The sequence below is a fragment of the Fistularia commersonii genome, chromosome 2 (assembly GCF_037954325.1).
Source record: "Fistularia commersonii isolate RoL2024-O1a breed Wild chromosome 2, RoL_Fcom_v1.0, whole genome shotgun sequence".
Taxonomy (NCBI): Eukaryota; Metazoa; Chordata; class Actinopteri; order Syngnathiformes; family Fistulariidae; genus Fistularia; species Fistularia commersonii.
The window spans coordinates 14,521,547-14,548,197 of record NC_141285.1 but is presented as its reverse complement, the minus strand read 5'-3'; the positions used below and the strand labels follow the sequence as shown (position 1 = coordinate 14,548,197).

Here is a 26,651-nt window from a genome sequence, read left to right as displayed (position 1 = left end):
ACTAAAGTGACATTCTGCTCTGGGATGAATGGCTCTCTGTGTTGCTGTCAGTGGGCTGTCACGGGAGAGCATTTGGAGTCAATTTACAAAGAGCATGGCCAACAGCAACTTCAAAAAGCATGTTAATGTTCATTTATTCTTTAACTCAATTGAACTTCATATTTTGGTGTGTATGGCCAGTTAATTTCCTGGAAAATGTTCTGCAATGAAATTTGCATCTTATTTGGGATGTGAAATCATTCCCAGTAGTATGTTATATGAAGGTGTACGATTTAGCTTCGATAGTATCATCATCTTCTTCGAAAACATTCCCATGTTTATGAATCACTCCTTGTGAAAGGTTGTAAATCAAAGGAATTGAAGGCATGTTTTCACTGTGAGAGTGGAGCTTACTTATCTTTCAACTTCCACAAATAGGCTCTGCTTTTCTTTATCAGTTTCATTTTAATCTTGCCGGTTGATCAGAAAACACCAGTTGGAATTCACCCCTGTTTTCTTGTGACAAGCCAAATGGCGGATTTTACAAACATCCTGCATGGTGATCATTTTCAACCCTCTCGAGGGTTCAGTTAGGAGGGTGTATCTTGAGCTTATCTTGATCCTCTGATTGTGGTTAAGAGTTCCAAGCCACCCTAATTTCTGTCTGAATTAACTGCTGTGAAAAAAATAAATAAAACACCCAATCATCCAAAAAAACTCGTATAAATTCAAACAATCTTTGAAATTGGATTTGATCTGACCCTACAGCCATGAAAATGTCAAATTTGAGAAGTAATTTACTGCAGCCTTGGTGGGCTATTGATACACAGTAAAGATAAAAATTAAAAATACAAAATATGTGCCTGAGGCTCAAACTGAATCCAGTGATGTTTCAATTCTGTACGGCTCATGTTTCCACTCATTGGGAATAACTGAAGAATGTATAAGTCAAAAAAAAAAAAAAACACATTTCACAAGCACAACAAAATCCTTTTTGTTTCACAGAGACATACAGCTGAGCCCGTTTGTAACTAAAGGGAAGGAGAAATTAACGCTTAGGAGCGCGAGTTGTTAATCTATCAGAGCACAGAGAAATAGATTTCAGACATGTTTCTGTCGGACAACGGGAGCCCAGCACACTCGAGAAATTTAAAGAACTTTCCTCGTATTTCCCTGACCTTTAAATCACACCCTCCGACGAACAGGCTGTTGTTGTTGATTTTACCACCTCTCTACATCCTCTCTGCAGACTGCTAGCTTGTCAGGATCCTAATTTCCAGTATCCTAGTTCGGCTGGACGAGTACTGATCTTCACAAATGTTTTTCTGATACAAAAATGACCTGCTGAAATAGAAGGTTATATTGAGCTCTGAGCTCAATATAACCTTCTATGTCAGATGTTGGTTTAAATTTGAAAGGAAAACAGCTTAATGTAATGAGACATCCATAAATGAGCACTGGCCTTGAAGAACCGAGTTGCCGTCTTTCCTGCATTAATTTACAGCAATAACAAGGTCCGCGTTCGGGGGGCAAATTAGAAAAAGAGGTGAGGCGACAGCTGACTGAGGATCTAGATATAAATTTGGGGTGGTTGAGTGATAATGCATAAGGGCAGTGGGTGTAGATTGAGAGAAACTGGGCGAGTAAATCTGTTCCACAGCTTCCCCCAGCGTCAGGTTTATGTGTGTGTGAAGTGTGCAGTGTGTTTCCAGGGGTTTCCATGCTGTCACAAAGACCTCTGTGAGACCAGCTTATTTATCCTGCAGTAAAACTCAAGAGGGAGTATACCCTGCAGTAAAAATGGAGAGGTGGTCAGTGGAATTAGATTTAGGGGTACCTTTGTGTCTCTGTTCTGTGTGTGTCGCCAGGGAAAACCCACTCCGCTGTTTTTGTTCAGCTGTTCGAGTTGAGTTATGCCGTGTCCAAAGTCTGGGGGTTAAACATGTTGCTGCACACAAACAACTGTCTGAACAATTTTAATTGGAGAGGTATTACATGGTTTCAGTTATTGGTTACATAGTGGCTGGTACAGTGACAAGATATTAAGTTAGCATAAGTATGCAGCTGTGCAATTGAGAATTATTACATTTCATATCGCTATTGCATAACCACTTGCTTAACTGTACAAGATGCATTTTCAGAAGTGAATGCAAGATGTGCTTTGCTAGTTTTTTTTTCCCCAAGAGTTGCAACTTTTCATCAGCAGCAAGTAAAAGGATGGTACATTCAGCATGCAGAGGCAAACAGCTCTGCACAGACAGTCATACGGCAACATTACAGTACTGACGTTCTGACATTTCCGCTCCTTATCGACAATATTGCTTTGTTAGGTTGCACAGTTTGATAATGTCCAAGTCATTTAGTCAAACTCCAAGCTCAGAAATCTCTCAATAGGTTGCATGCGGTGTGTTAGCTTGTGCATATGGGTGCTTGTGTGTGTGTGTGTGTGTGTGTGTTTGTATGTGTGTGTGCAGCTAAGAGCCTACAAGCAGTTTACAAAGGCTGAGGTACAAACCAGTAGCTAGAAATGACCTTTGATCTGTTGCTTTGAGATGTGCTTATGCTGCTTTGTACAATTTGTAAACCTTTGTATTTTTTGCATTGTGGCTGGATTTATATCAAAAACAGCCATGGAATACAGATAAATGATGTCCATTAACAAATTACACCTATAAGCCCAGCAAATTGTTTTTCAAATGGCATTAGTTTAGCACACTTTACTTAAAAAGTAAATACTTGGTGTTAATGCCTTGTCCTAATTTTAGCAAAAGAGTGAATTTTCAAATGTATAAATGTATTCAAAAATGTGTTGTTTTTTTTTTCATTACACTTGATATACATAAGGATGTGTAAGTCACAATGATGTGTAGTAAGACTTTCATTGTGATATTGTTTTATATAAAATGAGCCACACAAAGAACGAAAAAAACAACAACTAAAAAACCTGACAGGTGGTGTCTTTACATTCCATCCATGTTACAATCAAACTAATCTAAGAAAAAGGTGAATGCAGATTACCTCTGGCTCCCATCAACCAAAGGTTCATCTCCAACCAAACACACACACAGACTGAAAACTACACATTCAGTCACCGTCGGTTGCTTTTAAGCCAGTTTCTTGCTCCATGTCCCGATCTCTTGTGACAAGTTGCTTGGGGTCAGTGTGGAGCAAGTGGCGTGAGTCCTTCCAAGGCACTTGATTCCTTTTCACTTCCTTAGGTGATTGACAGAAAAACAGAGTGTGCTCTTTTGCTAATAATCTTTTGTTATTCCAGGGTACCAATGCACTTGATGAAATGTCGGTGTAATCAATCAAAAGCTAGGCATTGTCACATTTTAGAACAAATATTGACCTAATCTAATAGACAATTTTATACTAGTGCACTTTTTTGAAGACACCAACCAAATAAACAATGCCATCATAACCACATTTTCCATTCCAACCAATATGATGGATAAATAAAAATACATATTAAATCATATACATTTAAAAAAGATGCTACAGGCGAAAGGCGAATCACTAAATCGGAAATGGCAAACAGGTCATGATAAATTGATATTCAAGAAGTTTAAGTCGGGGTCCTGTGTATCTTTGGAACAGGACTCAAAGCATAGTATCAAAACAGAAAATAAAGAAAATGTTCTCATTAAGCACAGTAAAGAAAAAGTAATATCACTCTGTGCTGTGACATACTGCTCAGGGTCACAATCTGAAGCTCAACGGTTGGGTACGCAAGGTGAGCTGGAGGTGGAAACATTCAAACGGCTTTGTGGTCTCTGGGACTCTCCGGTTGCCATTGGGTGCTGTGGAGCTGTAAAATACCCTGTAAAACCTCCAACCAAACTTTGTAGCAGAAGAGGTACTGTTCCTAAAATGTAACAGAGACCAGAAGTCTCGAGTGAGAAAGCTGCCCTTTTTTTTTTTTTTTTCAATTCAAACTTGAAATTTGAACTTCCAAAACCTCCTGCGGGTACTGACCTTCGTCTGAATCATCCCGTGCCGCTGGAGCCTCATCTCTTTTACGATGCTGCTCACATTAATCTGAAGACAGAGACGCATAATTTGCGGTCACCACTGTAGACTGTGTATAGGTTTGTTAATGGGTAAAGACCGGTCAGCAGTTGTTTATAGGGAAACGATTAAAGACACCCAAACATTCACTCTCTCATTCACATTTACCAATAACTTAGAATCTTCAATTAACCCTCTGCATGTTTTTGAAATCTGGGAGGAGGCTGTAGAGCCCAGAGAGAACCAAGTCAGGCGTGGGGAGGACATGCAAAGCCCTACGGGAGCCGTCCTTTTTGCTGTAAGGCAACTGCGCACCAAAAAATCTGCCTTTCACTTTATATATTGAGGCCTCGCTCCCGATGATTTTACTGCTAAGTGTTTTAATCACTTTATTTAAGAGCATAAAAGAAACAGCTTGTGATTATCTTGGCCCATTAGGTTGAGGATTGCTGTTTTAGTGCCAATCGATCGATATAGGACAGGAAATGAAACAAGTAATGTATTAATTAACTTCTCCAGATACAAATTAAGTAAATAGGTACTTGGGGTCAACAGTTTAGTGTAATGGAGACGGTGGAAAAGAGAAGAAGAAACCTGTTCAAGAAGGGTTGAAACGGGTGGACGAAAACGACAGGGGTAATGTGTGAAAAGGCGTATCAGCCAGAATGACAGTAAAGGTGTACAACATTGCAATGAGGCCAAGGATGCGGTATGATTAAGAGACAATGGCATTAGACCGGAAGTGGAGCTGGAGGTCGCAGAGATGTAGATGTTCACGTTCTCTTTGGGAGTCATGAAGATGAATAGGATCAGGAATGAGTCCATCAGAGGGAAAGCACATGTTAGATTTTTTGGAGATAAAGTCAGACAAGCCAGACTGAGATGGTTTGGACATGTACAGAAGAGGGATAGTGAATATATGGGTAGAAAGATGCTGAGGTTGGAAATGCCAGGCAGGAGGTCTAGAGGAAGACCAAAGAGAAGATTTATGGTTGAAGTTAGCTGGTGTGAGAGAAGTTGATTCAGAGATGAGGGAGGAAGTTGACTGGCTATGATGATCTCTAAAGGGAGCTTCCCCAAATAAAAGAAGAGGAAGATATTGATTAAGTAATCGCACTTACCTCCCCAACCCCCCCCCCCCCCCAAAAAAAATAATTAAAAATTAATGTATGTATGTATATGTTTTTGAGATGGTTATTTGGCAGAGTGGTGACTTCTGAATAACGACTACTGGTACTTTGGATCTTCGGTTATTGCAATTTTTGTAAGTCGCTTTGGATAAAAGTGTCTGCTAAATGACTGTAATATAATGTAATGTAAAAGTAAGGTTAAACAATACTTTTAAAAAAGAAAGAAATTATTTTCAATTAAATTTCCTTTTTCAAGAACAACTTCAAACCTAGTCTCACTATCAGTAAATCAGAGGAGAGAAGACTGCACTCACAGGCAAATCCTTTTCGATGTGTCGGAGGATAATGTCAGTGCAGATGAGAACTCCCGCGCGTCCAATGCCCGCGCTACAGTGCACAGTGACCGGGCCCTCCACGTGCACGCTCCTCAGGAAGTGGATGAAGCGAACGAGCTGCTCAGAGTAGTGTGGGACACCGTGGTCTGGCCAGTGTGTGAACTTCAGGTGCCGGACCAAGTGGGTGTCTCCTGTCTGGAATAAGAGACGGTTCAAAGTTAAAGGAGAACGTTTGAGAACTTTACACAGGCGTTCCTCTGGCGCTTCTCACCTCTGTTTCAACCATACGGATGACCTTTATGTGGAAATATTCCAGGTACTGCTGGTTGTCCAGATGTAGATGATACTTGCCAGTGTCCAAAGGCTCGCCCAGCTTCTCTGGCCAGTACTTGTGACATTTGACCCTTCCCCGTTCTACTTCCTGGGTCATCATGGATATGACATCAGATTTGTTTTCCCAGATCATCTGCCAGAATGCTGGCACTGTTGTAGGCAACGGGCCTTGGCAGGAGATGTAGAAAAATTTTTCACCACCGACTTGCATGCAGATGTAGCTGGCATTGATATAGTCATGGTTCTCTCCGATGGCAACGCGCGTTTTATCATCTATAGGGAAAAGAAGGAAAAGAGGAAAAAAAAAATCAGAGCGTGTGTGGACTGCACATATATTTGGCTGTAAGTAGGCATTAGTTGGTTCATAATTAGGTAAAATTACACCTTTGAGCAGCAGCCTCCCTAAAATCTCTTTGCATCATCCATGTCTTGATCACAAACAACAAACAACAAACCTTGTTGTTTTGCCCAAGGTACACTGGCTAAGTGTACGCTAAATAAAACCAGGTAAACATGTCTGAGGTCTGGAGTATGTCTCAACAAACCAGCCCAGTGGAGAAGTTTGTTGGTGATGAGAGGGGTGATAGACTGAGGGAAACAGGGAGGGTTTTCTGGGTTAGCACGCGGCCTCCTGCTTATGAGTTATAAAAAAAAAAAAAATTCAGACTGGAAATATGGCTGTCTAAATAAAAAGTCTAGAAGCAGTGACTCATATCAGTAAATAACTTGACTTTCTGGACAAACTTCAAGAAACATGCGAGATGCGGTGATGCATGTGTTGAGGAGTTAGTGATATTCCACTCGGGGTCACTGTTCTTTTCATCTTCCCATTTATCTCACCTGACCCTTTAATCGTACGTTAACCCAAGTAGATGTTGGAATATGCTTTGAATTTTCCTTTTTTGGGGAAAAACCCAAAAGCTGTTTGTCATAATAGTCTATGTAGGGAATTCAACAGATGAGAAAGAAACACTGTTTATTTAGGATCATTCTTTGAAAAGCCCCTACATCTATTCTATGTTTTATGGCTGCGGCCACAAACTTGTGATATAAAACCCTGGTGAGAAAAGGTTGATTATGTATATGTTGTGGAAAACAACACTGCGAAAAACTTTTAATATTTAATAGAAGACAAGGATACTGGAAATGTCTAAAACTATGAGCTAAACACATGGAAAATAACAGTCTTCTCTTTGAGATGTGTTCCTTTTTGTTCGTTGGCCTGTTGTCATTACTAGCAATAATCTTTTACATGTTTTTCCACCCTTGCCTCATAGTCTTTCTCTTATCTTTAATGACATGGTTAACAGTCTGTTAATGTGATCTGCCTCAGAAATAACATAGATTCTAAGACACAGTGAATTACTGATACTAATATGGTATCACTTTCTTCAGTATACCAAAGCGCTGACAAAACCTCCCCTATAAATGCCATGTCTGTTATTATCCAGGGTTTATAAGCTACGGCCTACCAATAAACATCTTCTATAGGGGAAAATAAAATGAAATGCAGGGTTTCACCAAATGGTTTGTTGGTAAACAAGATTGTGTGAAGAAAGTTAAAAAATGCTTGTTACAGTCACGGAAACTTACAGGGAAGAATGTCTCTATAACGGTTCTTGTCTCTGTTCTCAGGGGCTTTCCCCACCAAACAGTTGTCAGAGGGCTTCAAATGCTCCAGAGCCTGAAATCAGAATCAGTCTGTGAATTAAATAAAACCTTTTGCAACCTGAAATTATTCCGGTGTAAATAGATTACTTGGGTTTGATAAAAGAAAAAAAAAAACAAAACATGTAGGCACCATAAATTCTTTGACCAGCTCTTGCTGGTCCAGCTGATGCTGTAGAATATGGATAAGTGCTTTGACCCTGGAGCCCGAATACTGGCTGATCTTAGAAGGACTCATGAGAGATAAACTGGCCAGTTCCTCTTCAGACACTATGGGTTGGCCTGGTTGACAAGGAAGAATAGCAAAGAGGAAGGTAAAGGTATACTTGTTGATAAAGTGCATAAACCCACGAGCGTATTTTAATCCTGGTAGCATATAGACCTGTTTGGGGTGAGGTCGATGGTTGACCACCGGCTTCAAATACATCCTCATCTTCGCTGCTCCAGCCATCTGACTTGGATTTCTGGACATCTTTGCAGGACTGGTCCAGAAGTTTAGCCACGGTTAGTTTCCTGGAGGATACAGGAGGTTGGGGTAAGACCAGACCAATGCTACTCTTCGGCAGGGGGGGCTTGAAATCATGCAAGGCTGAGCTTTCCTATCCCTGTGACTTCTCCATCTAAAATACTGTATAGAAATATAGCTTAAAAATATACACACTTCATCAGTCTTTTTGATGAAAGTAGTACTCTACTTCCTGCACAACCTGACTTTGAGTCGCAATAGGATATTTTATTTATTGCTCTCTGCTGCCTCCCTGTGTCAAACAGCGATACTCCAGCCACAAAAGGGGGTACACTGAATTTGAAGTGGAAAATGAAGGCGCACAGGTGAGGACTTTGGAGAGCTTCTACCTGTCAGAAGCTCCATGCAACATGTCTGTGACATTGAGCGATGGGCAGCAAGCTTGATGGGCAGGGGTGCTGTCACAGCTCTCCTGTTCCACAGGCAAGCAACCAAAGGATGTGACATACAGGAGGTTATTAGTGGATGTTAGTAAAGACAAATGGACGGTATTAATTACTAATTCCTTAAAAGTTATATGTACTGCCTACTGCACTTTTGTGTGTTCATACTTGTTTATTTACCTGCTTGATTGTAGCTTCATGGGTTAGGGTGCTCTTGTGTTGTGAAGGTGGAGGTGATGTGGTAATACATGCACCGGGTTCTTTATACGTAGCCTCCGGTATGTCTTCTGAACCATCATTAAAAGGACACAGAATTTCAATTATAAGGGTAATGTCAGCAATGCATGTGTCTAAGAGTCAAAAATTCAGCTTCTGAAGCTTTTTAAAAACACATTTTTTTTATTACTAATAATTAATAATTCTGAAAGTAATGGGAAAGACAGAATTAGAGACCATACCAGGGAGATGTTCAACAGGCTGATTCAAAATTGCATCAGATGAGGAACAGGTTTCCGGGCTGGAAACAGGAGCTGGCTGCTCTGCTAAAACCGCTTCCGTCAGAGTGGACATGTTGGGCGGTGCAGGGGTTTCTGAATAGGTCAGGGGCAGGATATCTCTGCATATGGTGAGCTGCACGGTTCCCTCGGCTTTACGCAGGATATCCACGACCTTACTGTGGCTCAGTCCAGACACAATTACACCGTTCACCTGGGAACATATTAGATCAGGACTTGAACCACAATTTTTTTTTTTTTGATTAAGAACAAATTTTAGATGTATGAAGTTGTTACCTCTAATAGAATGTCTCCAATTTTCAGGCGACCGTCCTGTTCAGCCACACCACCAGAGCAGATTTCCTTCACTCTTAGCATACTGCCATTAGTTCCCCCGACCAGAGCAAAGCCGAGACCTGCTCCTTCTTGTTTGAAAAAATCCACTTGCATGATGCAACTCTAAAAGGGTCACAAGTGAAAAACAAAGGATGCTCTGTAGAAAATTACATTTTCATTCAACTGTACTTCAAGGGCTTTTATTATGCCATGAAAAATTGCATTGGGTTCACAATGCATAAATTAGATGTAAAGAAAAGCCTAAATAAACAAGCAAAATGACATAATCGACTCATCTCACATTATGTTTTACAGAGGACACTTCCGAGGACACACAAGTGAAGAAAAACAATCAACAACGTTGGGCAGGAGCAACAAAACTGAAGGAGTGATTGATATTTGCAACTTACATCTTGTCCTTGAGCGATGGAGAGACATCTGAAGTTTCCAGCAGTTCTACTTTCAATTAGAGCTGAAACAAGGATTGTTTGTAGGAATCAGCATTTCATGTTGGATGCAAAAGCTCTTGAGAAAGTACACATATATCAATGATCTGAATTGAAAGCAGTTCAAGAGGAAACCTATGCAGTTCAGCCCTAGGGCCATAGTGTAAATGTTGTAAATTATCACCAATTTCTCTCCTTGCTATTTTGTATTGCTATGATTTCTGAAACAGAGATCGAGAGAAAAAAAAGAACAACACACACCAACCTCCCACCTCTTCAGCCATTTTAGAAAGTGCTGATTACTACGTCTCTGCTGTGACAGATGAGCAAGAAGAGTCTTTTCGAAACTGTCTCTTTTCACTGTCTGTCCCTGTTGCATTCACTGTCACCAGGCAACTGAGCCACCTGCCCTATAGACATCTGACGAGTCCGTATGGCACTGTATGTGTGTGTGTTTATGTGTGTGACGCCAACGGCAGTGAACTCCAGAACCCCAGTGGAGGCCAGGGGCTTGCAAATTATTAATCCCGCATTGAGAGCCCAGTATGTGTCTCTCATCACTTAGATCACACACAGACACACTCACGCATACACTCTAACACACGCATGGCACACAAAAGACGCATCGAAATGTGTCTTTTAGCACCGAGCTCTCGATTCACACAAACAAAGGGGCGGCAAGCAAGACGGTGTTGATAGGACATGCCATTAAAAGCATATCAACAAATGGAAATGTAAAACTAAATGACAGACTGAATGAAAAAAATATCCCACCATCTTCAGTGGGCAGGTCTCTCTCTGGGCAGATGGGCTCTGGGTCTTCAAAACGAGTAAAGAACTTCCTATCCTTTTTCCAGTCAAACAGGCCTGCGACAGAAGGCTTCGGTCAGAGATGTGCGGCCGTCTATCTCACGAGAACAGAACTGGTTTACATTGAAGAGGCTGACTAAAAACGGTCAAACCTCTAACTACCTCTATTTACAGAATTATTAGCCCAATGGTAAAGATGGAACTTAAATTATCACTGTCCAAGCACAGTACAGCTGGTTTCAAAGCAATCCATTAGTGTTTATAACAACCACGCGGTTCATTTGTCCTTGGTTTAACTCACATGGATGACATCATTCTCATAAATCCTTCAGAAACATAAAGTCCTTACCATTCCATTTAGCCTTGGGAGTCACTGGCTGGTCCTCTCTGTGACAAAGCAAACACCACAATCAATCAAAAACGAATAAAAAAAAAAGAAGCCATGATAATACTCTTCAGTTCTTTCACCTGTCCTTGAGGGAACATACCTGATGATTTTGAGTTTCACTTTACGCGGGGCGATCTCACAGGTTTTGACAGCGTCCTCCAAAGTCATTCCCAAGGTGCACCTACCACAGATGTACAGGATTTTGTCATTGGGTTGGACACTGCCTTCCAAACTGGCCGGGGAACCTGGCACCACATCCAGACAGTAAATACCCTGCCACTTGCTGCCAATGCCACCGGTCAGCTTTATACCTGCAGGGGGAAGACGTGGCAGAAACAAAATAATCAAATTGATTGACAAAACTGCTTCACACATCTGACAAAAGACATCTATACAAATAAATTGTCTCACCAAGCTGTCCTGAAGGTGTCTTGTAGAGAACGATATCAGGCAGGCTGTCACAGGAAGGTGGTGCAACCAAGTTGGTCACTGCCCTTCCCAGGGTCATACTTAGTCTCCTCGGAGATGACCTGAGAATTGTCATGGCGATGTCATCCGCCACACTTGTAACATCATGCCCATTTACCTGATGATTAATCACACACAAGAAACACTTGTGGTCAATTTGTTGGCATTCTCTGTGAGGGGAATGGATGGTGTTTGCGGTTGAGAGTGTATATGCGTGTGTGTGTGTGTGTGTGTGTCTGTGTGTGTGTGTGTGTGTGTGTGTGTGTACCGTAATAAGCCTGTCTCCTGCTCTCAGTCGTCCATCAGCTTTGGCAGGATTGTCAAGTATTTCCTGTATGTAGTAGCAGTTGTCCAGTTTGCTGCGAGTGATGGTGAACCCAAAGCTTCCACTCCTGGACTTACTAAGAACCACAGTTAACTCAAACTCTTTCACCAAACCCTGCAGTGCAGTGAGAAAAAAAATTAAGAATCACGTTTTTCATATATATGTATGTATGTATACATGTAATGCACATAATAAAAATCCATGTTGGTTATCTGCTTTGTCCAAGCAGATAAAAAAACAACTAAAACTGAAAAAACAAATAAAACATATAAAGATGACAATATTTTAAAGTGGATTTCACAACTCGCCACAGTTTTACTGTCAGTTTAGCCGCAAACATTTCTTTAACACGGTATCACATTCAATTTAGCCAGATGTGAGGTTACTTCTCTGGCTGACAGAATACATGTAATTACAGCATTGTAATTAGTGTGATTTTTCTGGTAGAAATAAAAATATGGGCAGTAATGCTCACAAACTTGCCTTTCTCCTACTTTCTTCCTCGTCATCGTCATCTTCTTCATAGTCCTCCTCCTTGTTTTCCCTCTCTTTCTTCTCTGGTTCTTCTATCAGCTGTATTTGGGTCTGTGAAGGCTGGGGTAATGTTGCTGGCGATATGCTGGGAGCGGTGGGACTGCTACAAGGAGGCAGCGAGGAGAGGATCTGCGCAGTTATGGGGGTCACCGGTGGAGCAGAGAGCTGAGGCGTAGGCGTGACTGTCCGGCTTTCCTTAGGGATGGATTTGTATTGAAACGGAATCAGCCCCTGTTGGGTCGGGTGGTGCTTGGCTTTGGAGGGCTGGGTCGTAAGAGGTTGAGACGGGTGCGCCAGGATGCAAGTGGTCAAAGTGTCAGTGGAAAAGCTGAGAGGCAGGGTGGCGGCAACTGAGATTGGAGGGCCGGGGTTTTGCTTGTTGGAGGTTTGAGAGGTGACGCCTGCGAGGTTGGATGCTGGAGTGGGAGAGGTGGAATTGGGAGGAGGTTCCAGGGTGGAGCTGATGGTCAAGTATTCTTCATCTGCCATGATGGTCAAACCATTTCCCGTGAGGCAGTAGGTAACACTTCCGTCTGCTTCTTCTCTGACGGTACTGCAAGCATTCAAATTTTATACTGTTATTGAATATATCGAAAGAAGAACACACAAAAAAAGACTTGAAAAATTATAATCTTGGAATTTGGTAATGACACTCTGTGTCTGTTTATGAAAAAAAAAATTAAATAAAAACAAAATTGAAACAATTGAATGGCTATTATTGTAGTGGCAAGGAATATGGTTAAAATTAGTTTAAATGTGTTTTCACTTGTGACTTCTGGCCCATTACCTGGCATATACCGAGTTTGAAGCCGTCTTTGGACACACATCCAAAAAAACTGCACTGGAACTCTTTGCAACTTTCCCCTCTTCATCCTTGATCTCTTTTACTTCTGCTTGGACTGTTTTCCCAGCACTCAGCTGGGTCTCCAGTTGAGGTGATTGAGAACCACATGGAGGTGAAACGGGGGAAGCCGGTGAGGTGGGTGATGCCGGCGATGCCGGTGATGCCGGTGAGGCAGGTGAGGCCGGCGAGACCAGTGACGGGGGTGAGGTAGGCGAGGTAGGCAAGGGGGGTGACTTTGTCCTCGGTGGAGACGGGGGAGTCTGGCTGACCTGCACTTCCAGGCTTTCAGGAAGCTCTGGAGCTGCAGGAGTATCCGGCCTCTTCCCTACTGTATCAGCAAGATCTTCCTCCACGGTAGATGTCGGCCTTAGGACGGGTAAGTTGATGTCATACTGAAACTTGAGGAGCTGGCTGTAGTCCTCTCCTAGTCGGATGTCCAGAGACCGTGATCGAACTTCACGTATTGGAGCAGGACTCTACGGAGTAAGGAAAGCAGTATGAACATTTTCTGCGTTACTGAACTATTTTCAATCACTTGCATCCGACAACGAAACAGAAACTTTTATGTGCACATTTTGCTCACCAGTGTGTTGTCGTCACTGTCCGACAATACTCCTGGACTGGGCCGGCAGATCAACAAATGAACTTCAGATGGAGCTCCACGCAACAGAAACAAAACCCTCTGATATTGCAAATAAAAATATCGTGAGTTCATTAAATCTCATTGCATTTTCAGCACCGTTATACAAATAGAATTGTGACTTTTTGCTGGCAGATGTGTTAACTGGAGTAACAAAAGACACATCTTCCTTGCTATTTTCATTCACATGAGATGAAGGACAAGACTTTATACAAACTCACTCTATCGGTCGCATTAGGACAACTTTTAGGTTATCTCTGTGCTACATTACTGTTTTTGAGATTAACTTTTTTTTTTTTACGTATTCATATTTGAGGATCCAGAATTTCACTGGTTTAGGGCTTATCCATCATTTGGAAGTCACCTAAACATACCTGGTATGAGAGGTTCTTGACACGTTCTTTATTCACAGCTAAAATTACATCTCCCTCTCGCAGCTGACCACTCTCAAGTGCTGGCTGACCTGGGAAGAGACGCTTGATGCGGACCAAGCTGCCTCGGTCTGGCCCTGAATGCAGCTGGGAAATATAAAAACTGAAGCCAAGCCCAGATAAACTCTTCTTCAGCACCACCTCATGTGTATTTTCTAGAAAAAGAAAAAGAAAGTGATGGACCAGGTGATGGAGGCTTTGAGCATTAAGAGTGTATAGCATAATCTTACATGTTGCATGTGCAACATGAGATGATAATATTGAGGATTTTAATATTATTTTTCACAGACATATCACAAATTACAAGTCTGATAGCAGAGAATCCTTTTGAGCCACATTTTGCTCCAGGTTTTTTGGTTCTTGAAGAAAGAGAGGCTTTACAGAGACAGCCACATGTCCCATTAAAGAAGCTCTGCCAGCGAATAGACAGCTCCAAGGTTTCAGTGCATGTTGTCTCCAGGGAACAAGGCTGCGTCAGGCTGGATGACTCTGACAGCAACCACAATGTAACTGTCAGATGACTCCCAATTACCTCTGGGCCATTCGTGCGTGTATGTGTGTGTGTGTGTATGTATGCGCTTGTGTCCGTCTGATAGTCTCTGTCTTCTTTATTTTTCTTTTGTGAATGCCCGTGCCTGCTCTCTCATCCTGCTTACCATCAGTCACAAAGCTGTAGTCCTTGGCTCGTCCACTCAAGGTTGTTTCCACAGAGATTTCAGTCCTGGGGGGCTGTGTGTGTGATGCACTGTGGACCAAGGGGGGGAAGGGTGAGTCGCTCCTGGTCTCCAAGATTACTGTGGGTTCCCTATCTAACAGCAGGGTCACCACCTATTGAAAGCACAACAAACCCTGTTTAATATTTTAGACCTCAATAACAATAAACATCTCACTTTATATACTGTAAATATCAATTTGTTTCGAGTTCAAAACAATCACTGGCTGATAGAAGGGTCCAAAAGATCCTATAATCTAAGAATTTCAATTGGTAGATTTTAGTTGGGTGTCTGTGGAGGCTCTCAGTCATCCAGATCATGGTGAATTCTTATCAAAATCTTCCTGTTTTGGCAACTGGACTGGAGTTCTGAAAAAGCCTCTCGGCTTTTTCTCCAGAAGTGAAGAAATCCAATTCCAGATGCCAAGACAAGATGATTTCAACAAAAATATCGGTAGGGTATTTCATAATCCAAATGAACAACCAACACTGTATTAATGGGGCGGTGCACCCCTGAAATAAAATAGTGATGGATAAAACATAAAAAAACATGTCTCAATCACTATATCACTTATTTATGTCATTTATTAATGTCATCAAGCTACTGGTGTAAGGCAGTGAAATTTGGTCATCAGCCGTGGGCGCGTGTGTGTATGTGTTTGTATGTGTGTGTCTGTGTGTGTGTGTCAGTGTGCATGTGTGTGTGTGTGGTTTTTCTGTATGTCTACCTCCCCGGTCCGCTTCAGGCACTCAACAGCTTGTTGGTGAGTCACACCCCTCAGGTTGGATCCGTCAACCTCCAACAGTCTGTCACCTGTCATATGCACAAGCGCAAACCTCATCATCATTAGCGATGCCGATAAACAGATGTGTGTGTCTTTGTGCGAGTGTGTGTGTTATCGGTGGCCATGTCAGCAGATCTAAGTTGTTGCTGCTCAATGAAGCATGAATAGCCTTCGCTGTCAAAAAAAAAACAACAAAAAAAAAACAAGCTAATATACACTCCTCCACATCATCTTCTCTATGTTTAGGCACTGTTTTTGTTATCAAGATGAAATTATTAAATATAATTTGTAGCCTTATTGAGCAAATGATGGAGACAAGAGATGCTCGAATACGGTATCTTCTTCGTGCTGTTTGATGATGATAGTGCCACCCCTTTAATTCTTAGAAGAGAATTCTTTGGATTGAACTGAGTGATAAAGTGTGTTTTGTTAACGTATCTGCATCCGGGTCTAAATAAAGAAAGAAATAAAGGGCAGTTTACCAATCTGGATTTGGCCGTTTTGCTCAGCAGCACCGCCAGAGACCAGACTCTTGATGTAGATTCCTCCATAACGCACATTTGTGTTTGTACCTCCCTTTGTAGAATATAAAGATAGTAGAATAAAAAGAAAGAATTAGGAACTGTCTGAGGCCTCCAACAATTTATCCACAAACTAAGAGCTTCTAAGTACAAAAGTAAGTATATGCCTAAAAAACATGAGTTTGGCTTCACTAATTCGATCCATGAAGTTGTAACAATTTGAGTGTGAATATTTCAGCTTTTGTCACAACAAAGAGAGATAAAATAGAATAAATAACAACAAAGCCAAGGGCAACAGACATAAAAGGCTGTGTAAACAATGAGAAAGGAATTCACACACAGCGACACTAAATCCGAGGCAGCCGTTGCTTTTTCTCAGTTCCAAGGCAAACCGCTCCCCGCTTTTCAGACTCAAGATCGAGGGAGACCTCGAACAGGCATCCTGTGTGACAGCAAAGAGGAAAGAAAAAAAAGGAAGGACAAAAACATGATTGTATTATCCAATCAACAATATGCGGCGGTTGAATTCTTCAGTCACGTGTGCTCTCACGCTGACAGCTTTACTTCCACAGAAACAAAGATAGGCTCTCTAACCTGTGCATCATGTATACGCACAACCGGGATATGAAGTCTCTTGCTCTGCTTCGGGGTTGCCATGCTGGAAAGGGTGATGGCCTCTTCCAGTTCCTCCACTGCGGGTCGGAACTCCGTGCCGCTCAAGGTAGTCTGCGACCCGAAGCTCCTCTCCAAAGCCGAGCCAAGGGTGCTTTGACTCAGCGAGCTCTTGCTGTCTTTCAGGGACTCTGAAAATAACAAAAACAATGTGTTTGATAGAAGTAGCGGAGGCACAGTTACATACATGCCTTCATGTATGCATTAGACCGAAAACAAAGACCACGTCTCACGTTTTGGCTGGGACACGATAAGCTCCACTTCATCGGGGCTGCTCTGTAAGATGGCAGCAGCATCTGTGAATGTTACCCCCTCCAGGCTAGTCTTATTTAGAGAGATGAGACGTCCACCTGCAAAAAAAAAAAAAAAGTCAGGCCATTATAAAAATACTTGAGATGACTTTCCCTCTAAAGTTTTATTTATTTGCTCTCAACCGGAAAGTCAACGCGTTAATTATTCATATTCCTCTTCATACCAGGCTTAATTCGTCCATCTTTGTCGGCAGGCCCGTCGGGGACAACCGAAGCAATGAAGATCCCAAGGTCAAGTTTACCTGTATTGTCTTCGCCCACTATCACAAAGCCTGAAAGAGGAGGCGGAGAGAAGCGGACAGACAAAAGCGCCTTTTCAAAGAATCAGATACTCTGCACTCAGCTCATTCATTTTACATCACGTTCATGTCAAAGCGTTCCTTTTGAAGACTCACCAAAGCCAAGTTTGGGATCTTTCTTGAGGACAACACAGATTATCTCTCTCTCCGGGGGAGTCCTTGTTGGGGTGTCAACTGCGAAAAAGATTTTACTCGAGGTTAGGAAGCAGCTAAGGAAATATTAGCTGATTGTATTTTACCCAATTTTGTGATGAAAGATAAACCTAAATTAAACCAAAAATAGGTTGCAGATAATTCATAACGGAAGGACTAAAGGATCAGAGACATAGTATGCATCGTTGCTTTAAGAAGACTCTCTTGAGGTAATGTAACAGGGTTAACGTTTGATATTTGCTCTTTAATTCTCAACCAATATGACATTTACGTGTAGGCCGAGTCTTAATAAAAATATCTAAATAACAAAATGCAAAAGTTGGACATACCTCGTATAGAGGATGAAGCATCAGAATCTTGCTTCTGTAGTGAGACACTGGACATCATTCGAGGCATCGACCCCGGTGTGCTTAAACAGACGCGCACACTTCCATTTCACCATCTCAGTCCAAATGTTTTTTTTTTAATATTAAAGATATTGTCTAGATGAAATACCTCCAGTAAGGCCGCTCTTTCAAATCCATGAGTTCTCCTGATTCGGGAGGCTCCTTGTTCAGCTCTCTGCTCATCTCCCTTCTCATTTCTCTTTGTTGACGGAGCCGCGCCTCCAGCTTAGCCGTCAAGTCCTCGCAGGACTTGGACAGCGAGTCTGGTTGACCGGGCGTTAAACCCACATGGTTCAGCATGCCCTCTGAGCATGACATCCGTTTCAGGTTCAGGTTACGGGCCTGATAGACAGACATGTTCTCATCTGGGGACACACAGAAAAAAAAATTGCACCTAGTCTGTATTATAAGTTCTCTGTTGAATTTAATCGTGCATTTGAATTTGATATAACATGCGTTGTTCCTACCAGGTATCATACTATGATTGAGTTGTCTTGAAGTCATCTCACTGTGGAACTTGTGCTGGGCAGAGCAGAGGTTCAGAAGATATTGTGCTATTTTTGAGCTCTCTGTTATAAAACTGTGCTTTTTTCCGCTTGGCCCACCGCATTCTATGATCATTTTACGTCGCTATAAAATGGAAAGAATTCATCATCTGATCTGGAATTTTAAAAAAGGTATGTGTAGTGTATATATGTTGCAAAATTCTGTACATATTGTTTACCCCTGTAGATATAGAGTCAGTTTCCCTCCAGAGGAAGCGTCTGGTGACGATTCGGAGGTAGTTCTTCATCTCATACACGATGATTCCTTTGGCACAGACTCCTAAAACCAACTCACCCACCACGGGCCTTTTCTCCCTTCCCACACGGTGGAACAAAACCCCGTACTCCGGTAATTGCTGGACAATCTGGACAAAAACAAGTGGGTGTCGATGTTTGTGAAATATATTTTCATGTCAATAAGCAGGTAGATTGTTTATATAGGGATGTACGAAATATTTATACTGTTAACATCAAGACACAGTTTACCGCCCAGTGAAAATTTTGCGATGCAAAAATTATCCATGCAAAATCAATTTTATCTTGCTCAAAAATGTACATATTACTCAGACCAAAGCATGGCCACTTGATTGTTTGTCGTGTAATTCGGAAATACCCTGGATGACGTCATAACTGCAGTTGTCTTTCCTACCTGAGGCTATCAGACTTTTTAATTCCTCTTCCCTCAGCCGCAGGGAATCTTCAATCTTTGTAGTTACAGTTAACAGTTAAGACAATTCATATTTCATTGTATTTCTTATTCTTCCTCCTTTCTACTATTATCTATTACTGTTATGTTTTTTACTTGAAACTCTGGCACAACAATGTCCTTCGGGATAAATAAAGTTGTTCTCATCTCTCATCTCATCTCATAAAACGAGGAAAATGAAGCACACAACAAATTGCTGATATAACAAAAAAAAAACAACATGAACATTAATAAAAAAAGGCGTGATCATTTACCTGCACCTACAAGCCTATTCAGAGGAATGTGTCTAAAATTAAGAACACTTTCTTCTTGAAAATTTCCGATGCCGAATAATGAAATGCCCGTTGAGAAGGGATATTCAGACTTCCGGTACTGTGTCTGATGTTTTTTTTTCTTCAGATGCCAATGACAGAGGTTTATTAAAACTGGCTTTAATAACGTACAATTAAACAATTTGTTTAAGAGGAGAGACATTTCATTTCATAACATAGACAATACATATGAGAAGTTAAAAGCAATGAGAGAACGTATATTTGTAATTGCAGTGAGTGGATGTATCGCTACATCGGTACCTTCAGGTACTCTGTCTCTGCCTCCTCAGGCAGTAACTGAGCGTGACTTGCATGGAGTCTTGGTAACTCTTCTTTCACGTTTGGTAAAGCCAACTTCTCTAGCATCCTTTTTGATACGTAGTGCTCTGGCTGGTAATAATTTTTGCCGTACAACTGCAACACACACAAACAGACAAACGTACCCATTGTCATGCACTGAAAGATGAGCCTAACATACAAATATGTTAAAAGAACATTTTTCTTTTCTTCCCCACAGTACCTCAGGCATGTAATCCCCAAACTCAGCTTGTAGAGCAAGAGCAGCCAGAAATAAGCCTGTCTCCTCATTACAGTAAAGCTTGTCCTCCAAGATATCCTTACGCAATTGTAAGTAGTACTGGTGACGTGTTAGTCTGTGCCTTGAAAGGAAAACAATAAGAGAGGAGGATCAACTTTTCTAGAAAGTAGGCAAAGATGCACTGTTTAATCATTTCATATGCAATACTTACAATATAAAGGACATGTCATCAACAAAAAATTTCACTCGAAGAAACACCAAAAAGGAGGATATCTGCCCTTTTTTCCAACTATCAGGAGCCACTTTAGAGATTTTTGTTTCGTTGTCCAAGAAGAAATATTCATCATCTGCAGAGTAATAAAGAAAAGCTTCTTTTACACCAAATACGAGGCAAAAAACAACAATAAAATGAGAACAGTATGTATACAAAGTTATGTAGTCAAGTATTATATGTACATGCAATCCCTCCGTTCATATGTGATATTCCTATAACATGGATATTTTAGAATTTGATTCCATTTTGAATATACCTAATGTACAAGATAAATTAGTGATAACATAATATGCCCTCATACCATCTAGAAAGGCCAGGCCAAAGTAGAAGTGCTCCACTAAGTTTGCGTGAGCGACCACCATGTCAAAAACATCCCTTGCCCTTGACTTAATGTCACAGCGGACCACGACAAACTGTCCGTTTGGCAGAACCACAGTCACTTCTCTCAGAGAGGAACACGAGCGTCCCTTTTTAGACTGCAGGGGGACACGTGGACAAAGAAAAAATACAGAAAAGCATTAAATACAGCATTAATGAATGCACAAACATTCATACACAGGTGCATGCTCGCACACAATGCAATATACACACAACTATGTAAATGCTTATGGTTCAGTATGCAAGAAACTGTGAGAATGCACCGTCTGATAGGGAGTGATAGAAAGGGGAACAGACATTACCACAATAGATCCTGGAAGTTCAAGAACAATGTGCTGCTCATCTGGCATCCTGATGAACTCAGGTCCCAAAGCCTGGCAAGGAAACATTTCCTTTTTTTACAGCAAGAAATCCCATTGTCTTTTGTGAATTCATTTCTATCTGATGTCATAATGTATTTTAAAGCTTATCTGCACTTGGGGCTAAAAAAAGTATCTATGTTCAAGAAATCAATACCACGCAGCTGCCTAGAATAAAAGTGATTCGCTTCAGATTTTACATTCAAATGCTATTTCAGACTCATGAAAAACATTCAGGAACCTCACATGTGTGTCTGTTTGCACTCCAATGTATTGTTCTTTTCTCACCTTGGCTTTCTTCTGGCTCAGGCTGAGTGAGGACTCACTGAAGGTGATGGAGGGACTTTGAGACCTGCCTGATGTCTTGGGAGAAATTTCATGATGGGGACTCCTACCAAGCCAACTGCAGTTGCTGTCCCTGCGGTGCCCCCTCCTTGGTATTCTGAGCAGCAAGAGTTAAACGAATCGTGTACGCAAACCAAAAGTTAAAACTCTGATGCAATGTGGTGTCCCCTCAAAATAGGTCAGGAAAGTAAGACGGGAAGAAATTAGGCACAGATGAAGTCAGTAATATTAACATGCAAAGAAAACACATTGGCTCAAACTCCCAAAACTCCAAATAAAAATGGTCTGTTTGATGAGCGTGTGTGTATGTGCTAAAATGATACATGCCTATCCAAGGAGGATTGGTACAAAGTTGTAGGGGAACTCCTTGGTCTGTGTTTCCAAGATCTCTGAGGTAAACTCCCTTGAAATCAGATGTAAAAACAAGCAAATGAGTTTTAGAGCTCCAATTAAAATGAATAAATGAATGAATAAACTCAGACAAGACATTAACATAGCAGGGAACATTGCATTTCAATACGCAACATATAATTCAATATTTTTACGGTAGAAACTGAGAGGATTCAGCTACGTACAGAACATACCTGACTTGGAGTCAGAGTCAGTTGAGTATCGTCTTCCTTCGGCTGAAGTCACTTCGCTGAAGTCCGAAAATGGCCCTCTCTTTCCTGTCAACAAGGTACGAGATGAAAGATGACAGTCTGATCCTTGTTAGTCTACGTGCTCCCTTCTGTGATGTTTGGAAAGAAGCGAGGCAAGAGGTTTTAGCCTAGACCATCCACATTCGATATCCGATTATTGGCTCTCACAACGGCCTAATCCTGAACTTGCTTTAGGTTAAGAATTTAATCCTGTTGACCTGGATGCTGCCAGTAACTAAATATGTAGATTGTGACAAATAAATGTACAGTATGTTGCTTACTTTTGCCTGGGAACAGAGCAGAGAAAAAACTTGGCAGAGGGACCGGAGTAATGTGGATGCAGGATTTATTATGGAAATAATACCAATAGTGACAGCTATTTTTGACTTAAGGTGCTGCCTTGTTCTCCCGCATCACTTTGCTACAAGGAAGGATATGAGATAAAATCACCACAAGGATCAAAATCTGCTCTGTTGCACGACAAAAGAATCGAGGATGCCATTTTGATCGCTGTTTGTTTGGTGCTGTGGGTACTACTTGAATTACTACTACTTAAAACTACTTACAGAACACACACTTTTTAAAAATCAAAGCGGCTCGCTCACCATGAAGTCGCTCTCTGATCATCTGACTCCTGCCACTCAGAGGGATGGTGCTCTCTGGCAGACAGCCATGATCCATCTTACAAACAAATAACATTTTTTTAGGACATATCTGATAAACATTTAAGGGTTACATTTGATGCTGACAGAAAGACTGCAGACTGAAAAGAAGACAGTGACGTATCTAGACTCACTGACTCATGGAAGACCTCCTCCACCAGCTGTTTGATGATGTTGGCGGGAGGAGGCAGGATGGAGGCCCGGTGCTGAGATTCACACGCTTCAAGAATGGAGCTGAGGTTTACCCTGCGATGGGAGACGTCCTCACACATGCTGAGGAGAAGGCTGTTAAGATGATCGCTTAACTGGACAGGCTGCCGTGGACAGAGACCATGAAATACAAGTAGGAATATGGTGACTGAATATTTTTCCATATAAAAAGGTAAAATTTTAATCGAATGAACCCACCTGATTTTGAGGTAGGTGAAAATCAACTGACCAGTAGAGAGTCATACCAAGTGAATACACCAGCATCTGCGACAACAGAATCGATTCCAGATAAATGCAAAGACATAGATACAGTAATAAAAGGAAATCATTGAGAAATTGTGGACTATTATGACAGACGTGAGGCATTCGGATGTTAAGTTTAACTTCTTTAAAATGAACACAGCACAATTCATCTCAAAATGATGGCTTACTCATGGTGTACTTTGGTTCGGCTTTGGGATATAAGCTGTTGGGATCAATTCTTGTCACTTTAAAGTTGTATCTATCAGGCACTCAACACAAATTTGATATTTTTAAGTTGTGTATGGGTATTCATTTTTTTTTTTTTTTTTTTTTTTTACATCAATAAAGTATGTTTTGCACTTCTCCCCAGTGTTAAAACAGGGGAGCTGCTGAAGCGTAGCATCCTGGAGAAATGTCTCTGCACTCAGCCACTAGATGGCATGCTTAACTCTTCCAGAGCCTGACACATCCTGATACACGTGAGAAACAAGGGAAGCAGATGCATCCACACAGAGTCTGCAGAATCTTGCATCGGCATCTATGAGTTCTGCTTGAGGATGTTTGAACTGACCCTCTCTATGGCAGGTTTAGTTGAGCTGGCACGGCCCTGCAGCATCTCCGGAGCAGTGAAGGTGGATACCTCATCTGATAGGCCACAGTTCTTAAATGCTAAGGTGCCAGTGGCTGACAGCAGCAAGGAGGTGGGGCTTATGATATTACACATACTGTTGTGGCCTGAAAAAAGGGGGGAAACACATAGAACATCAATGATACTGCTTATTTAGAAATGGTGTAAGCGAGTGGTACAGATGTACAGCGAGATATATCCAGACATTTACATTTACATCACAACAGTAAGGTATCTGCTTTAGGACAGGTAACCAGGAGAGGATACTATTAAAGTGGCTCACCCTTAATGGACACATCCATTAAAGACTCCGCAGTGCCAAGCAACAAGGACCAGACCTCCTCCTCCAGCAGAGGTCCCCTTCGTGCCTCCAACACCTCAGCTAGTGTAACGAACGTGCTGCTCATCCTGCACACATTCCAAGCAGGTACCTAAACATGGAAACACCAACAGTAGTAGTGAAAGATAGCATATACGTTTGTACGCACAGTGCAGTGGTATGAGAACACGTGTTTACTCTGTTCATGGTTGTTCTGTCATTCACCCTTCACTTGATCCTAACAGCCCACTGTGAGGAGATGACTCCTGTCCAAACTTGTCAACGGTATCTTGTCAGCAAAGACAATTATGTTGAATAGTTCTGAGAAACTTTGCTGAGAAAGACCGTCCTTCGTATCAGTCTGACTAGATTATCTCAATCCATTAGTCGCGTTGCCAGTTGCTCTCTGCTCCGCCCAGGTCATAATAGGCTTTCTTCTGACCCAAGGACACTTCTGAGATAGCTGTGGTTCAAGAAGCCTTCTGACTGTGTCATGATCCCATGTATGTTTGTTGTCACAGATTACGAATGAAATCTAAGATGGCAGAAAGAAGATAATAACAATAACAGAGCTCACTTACTTTTAAAAAGGTTTACATCAATTGTAAGTGTAAGTACTAGCATTCAGACTTGCCAATGTTAAAAATCTTAAACCAAGATAAGTACAAGTATGGTGACTAATTTTATTTCTGTCAAAAAGAGGGGGTTTGTCTGCACTAAACTTGGCAAAGTCTTCTTATTGTAACAACTGGACTTTCTTCTCTTGAAGATGTTTCGTCCAAGAGGCTTCTTCTGTTTTGTACTGAACTCAGTCCAGTTGCTACGATAACAAGATTTTGACAAGAACTGACCATGACCTGGATGACTGAGAACCTCCACAGACATACGCACTAAACTAATTTAGCTAAATGCCCTTACTTGGTTGACCGGTGACATTGCACGCCATTGGCAGAGAGACATTAAATAATTATTGCATGAACCTTCGATGGTCCAACAGCTATGCACTATATTTTTGGAAGACCAACGTGTCTCATATGACCCCATGATGTATGGGGGGGGGGGGGGGGGTAGCTATGGGCTGTTATGTAAAACCTTACCCCAAGAAAAGTGCATGATCATGAAAATCGATGAAGCATCTGTTGGATCAAAATGAGTGTATTCCAAGAAAGCAAGAAAGCAGTTTTTTTTTTTTAAGAAAAGACTCATGAGGAAGAATCTTATACATGTGACATCACTGTGGAGGGTAACAGTAAGGACTTGCAATCGGCCATAAGAAAAAACAGAACGCTTGTATTTCTGTTTGTTCATCTACGGTATGAACAGGAGAAAGGGCACTTTGCCAGCTATTTACATCCATCTGGACATGTGCGAATTGCTTTCTGTCTACAGGTGCGAAGCCACAGCATCGTGAGCACGCTCCGGCATACCATTAAATACAGTATCAACATTCATTTGGAAGGAAAAGGAAAAAGAACGATGGCGTTCACGGTAAATAGCATCTCACATCGAAGGGGCAGAGGAAGTCTTAGTCCAGAGAAGCAAGCTTGTTACCTGCCCTCAACACTGCCTGTGAGGAAAGGCATTAACACCAACATCTCCGGACTATCTGTTTGGAGGCCAGCAGCTCAAACAGTGGTTGTACTTAGCGGTTTCAAAGTGTAAATGTAATTGTCTGTGTGTGTCTGTGTGTGTGTGTATGTGTGTAACTTTCCCTCTGGGAAAAAAATATTGATAAGGTGGTCTCTGCTCTTCCAAGCTGGCATGACACTTACTTTGACATTTTCAATAAAGTAGGTAGCATACATGAGATTGGTTTCACAGTGAGATGCCTTATCACTTCCTTGAGCCAGCTTGAGCCAATGTGAGGTTACCCTGACACACACACACACACACACACACACACACACACACACACACACACACACACACACACACACACACACACACACACACACACACACACACACACACACACTTGTCCTTCATGGGTCCATTGACATAACAGGTTCTTTATCCTCCACATCGTGACTTTACAAATAAAAGATACAGACCCATTAGTTTGGGAATGTAAGGACACCATCAACATACTTTTATCAAGGTCCCATATATGCCTAATAAAAGATAGCTATGTGTCCTCCAAAGATAAGATCAGTGGCAACAAATGCCACTGGGGCAGATTTCTCTTCCTTACAGGCCGGGATGATGACAGACAATGGATGCAAAATACCCACGTAAATTCAGCCAAACTATCCTGCGCTGAGGAGGAAGACGATGAAGAAGCGTCGAGAGGTGGACGCATTACCTGGTAACATATGTAACCTGTGTCAGCGGTCTGATTCTTTGTATTATCCTCGGGGCTCCAGAATAATCCCTCCGGTCATCGCATTGCTGCTCTGCTCTGCTTTGCCGTCCTCTCGGTACCAGATGCTCCGCTCTGCCAGGTTACCTTCATCCGATATCTGGACTAGAAATGGTGCCCCATCCTCCTCATCCTCTCTCCGCCAGCGCTGCGTTAAAGGATCTGAAACTTTTTTCTCCCACCCCCCGCCCCCCTTCTTCTTGCTGTAATTGT

The 26,651-nt window shown here is 41.7% G+C and overlaps 1 protein-coding gene across 2 annotated transcripts; it reads right to left on the bottom strand.

Annotated features, from left to right (window-relative positions):
• Positions 1–424: 424 nt before the first annotated feature.
• ptpn20 (protein tyrosine phosphatase non-receptor type 20) lies at positions 425–26,526 on the bottom strand. 2 transcript variants are annotated; one of them, XM_086169259.1, is made up of 47 exons: positions 26,382–26,526; positions 24,044–24,191; positions 23,704–23,867; positions 23,088–23,153; positions 22,814–22,993; positions 22,623–22,698; positions 21,961–22,044; positions 21,704–21,779; positions 21,320–21,473; positions 20,975–21,046; positions 20,596–20,770; positions 20,232–20,367; positions 20,003–20,141; positions 19,744–19,896; positions 18,645–18,830; positions 18,388–18,550; positions 18,030–18,285; positions 17,864–17,943; positions 17,478–17,555; positions 17,247–17,354; positions 17,005–17,121; positions 16,694–16,902; positions 16,440–16,541; positions 16,061–16,154; positions 15,522–15,607; positions 14,738–14,909; positions 14,025–14,236; positions 13,594–13,692; positions 12,954–13,486; positions 12,116–12,719; positions 11,576–11,746; positions 11,251–11,425; positions 10,940–11,150; positions 10,801–10,838; positions 10,416–10,508; positions 9,606–9,667; positions 9,157–9,318; positions 8,824–9,073; positions 8,546–8,652; positions 8,312–8,394; positions 7,839–7,969; positions 7,590–7,738; positions 7,382–7,472; positions 5,727–6,061; positions 5,435–5,650; positions 3,958–4,020; positions 1,940–3,847 (listed from the first exon to the last, which is right to left on the bottom strand). In XM_086169259.1, exons 2-47 carry the CDS (start codon positions 24,165–24,167, stop codon positions 3,737–3,739), a joined length of 7,146 nt encoding a protein of 2,381 aa, XP_086025385.1. In that variant the 5' UTR covers positions 24,168–24,191; positions 26,382–26,526; the 3' UTR covers positions 1,940–3,736. The 2 variants fall into 2 exon arrangements, with proteins under 2 accessions (XP_086025377.1, XP_086025385.1); XM_086169251.1 differs by lacking the exons at positions 21,961–22,044; positions 22,623–22,698; positions 22,814–22,993; ... (2 more) ...; positions 24,044–24,191; positions 26,382–26,526 and having other exon boundaries at positions 425–3,847; positions 21,700–21,767.
• Positions 26,527–26,651: the final 125 nt, after the last annotated feature.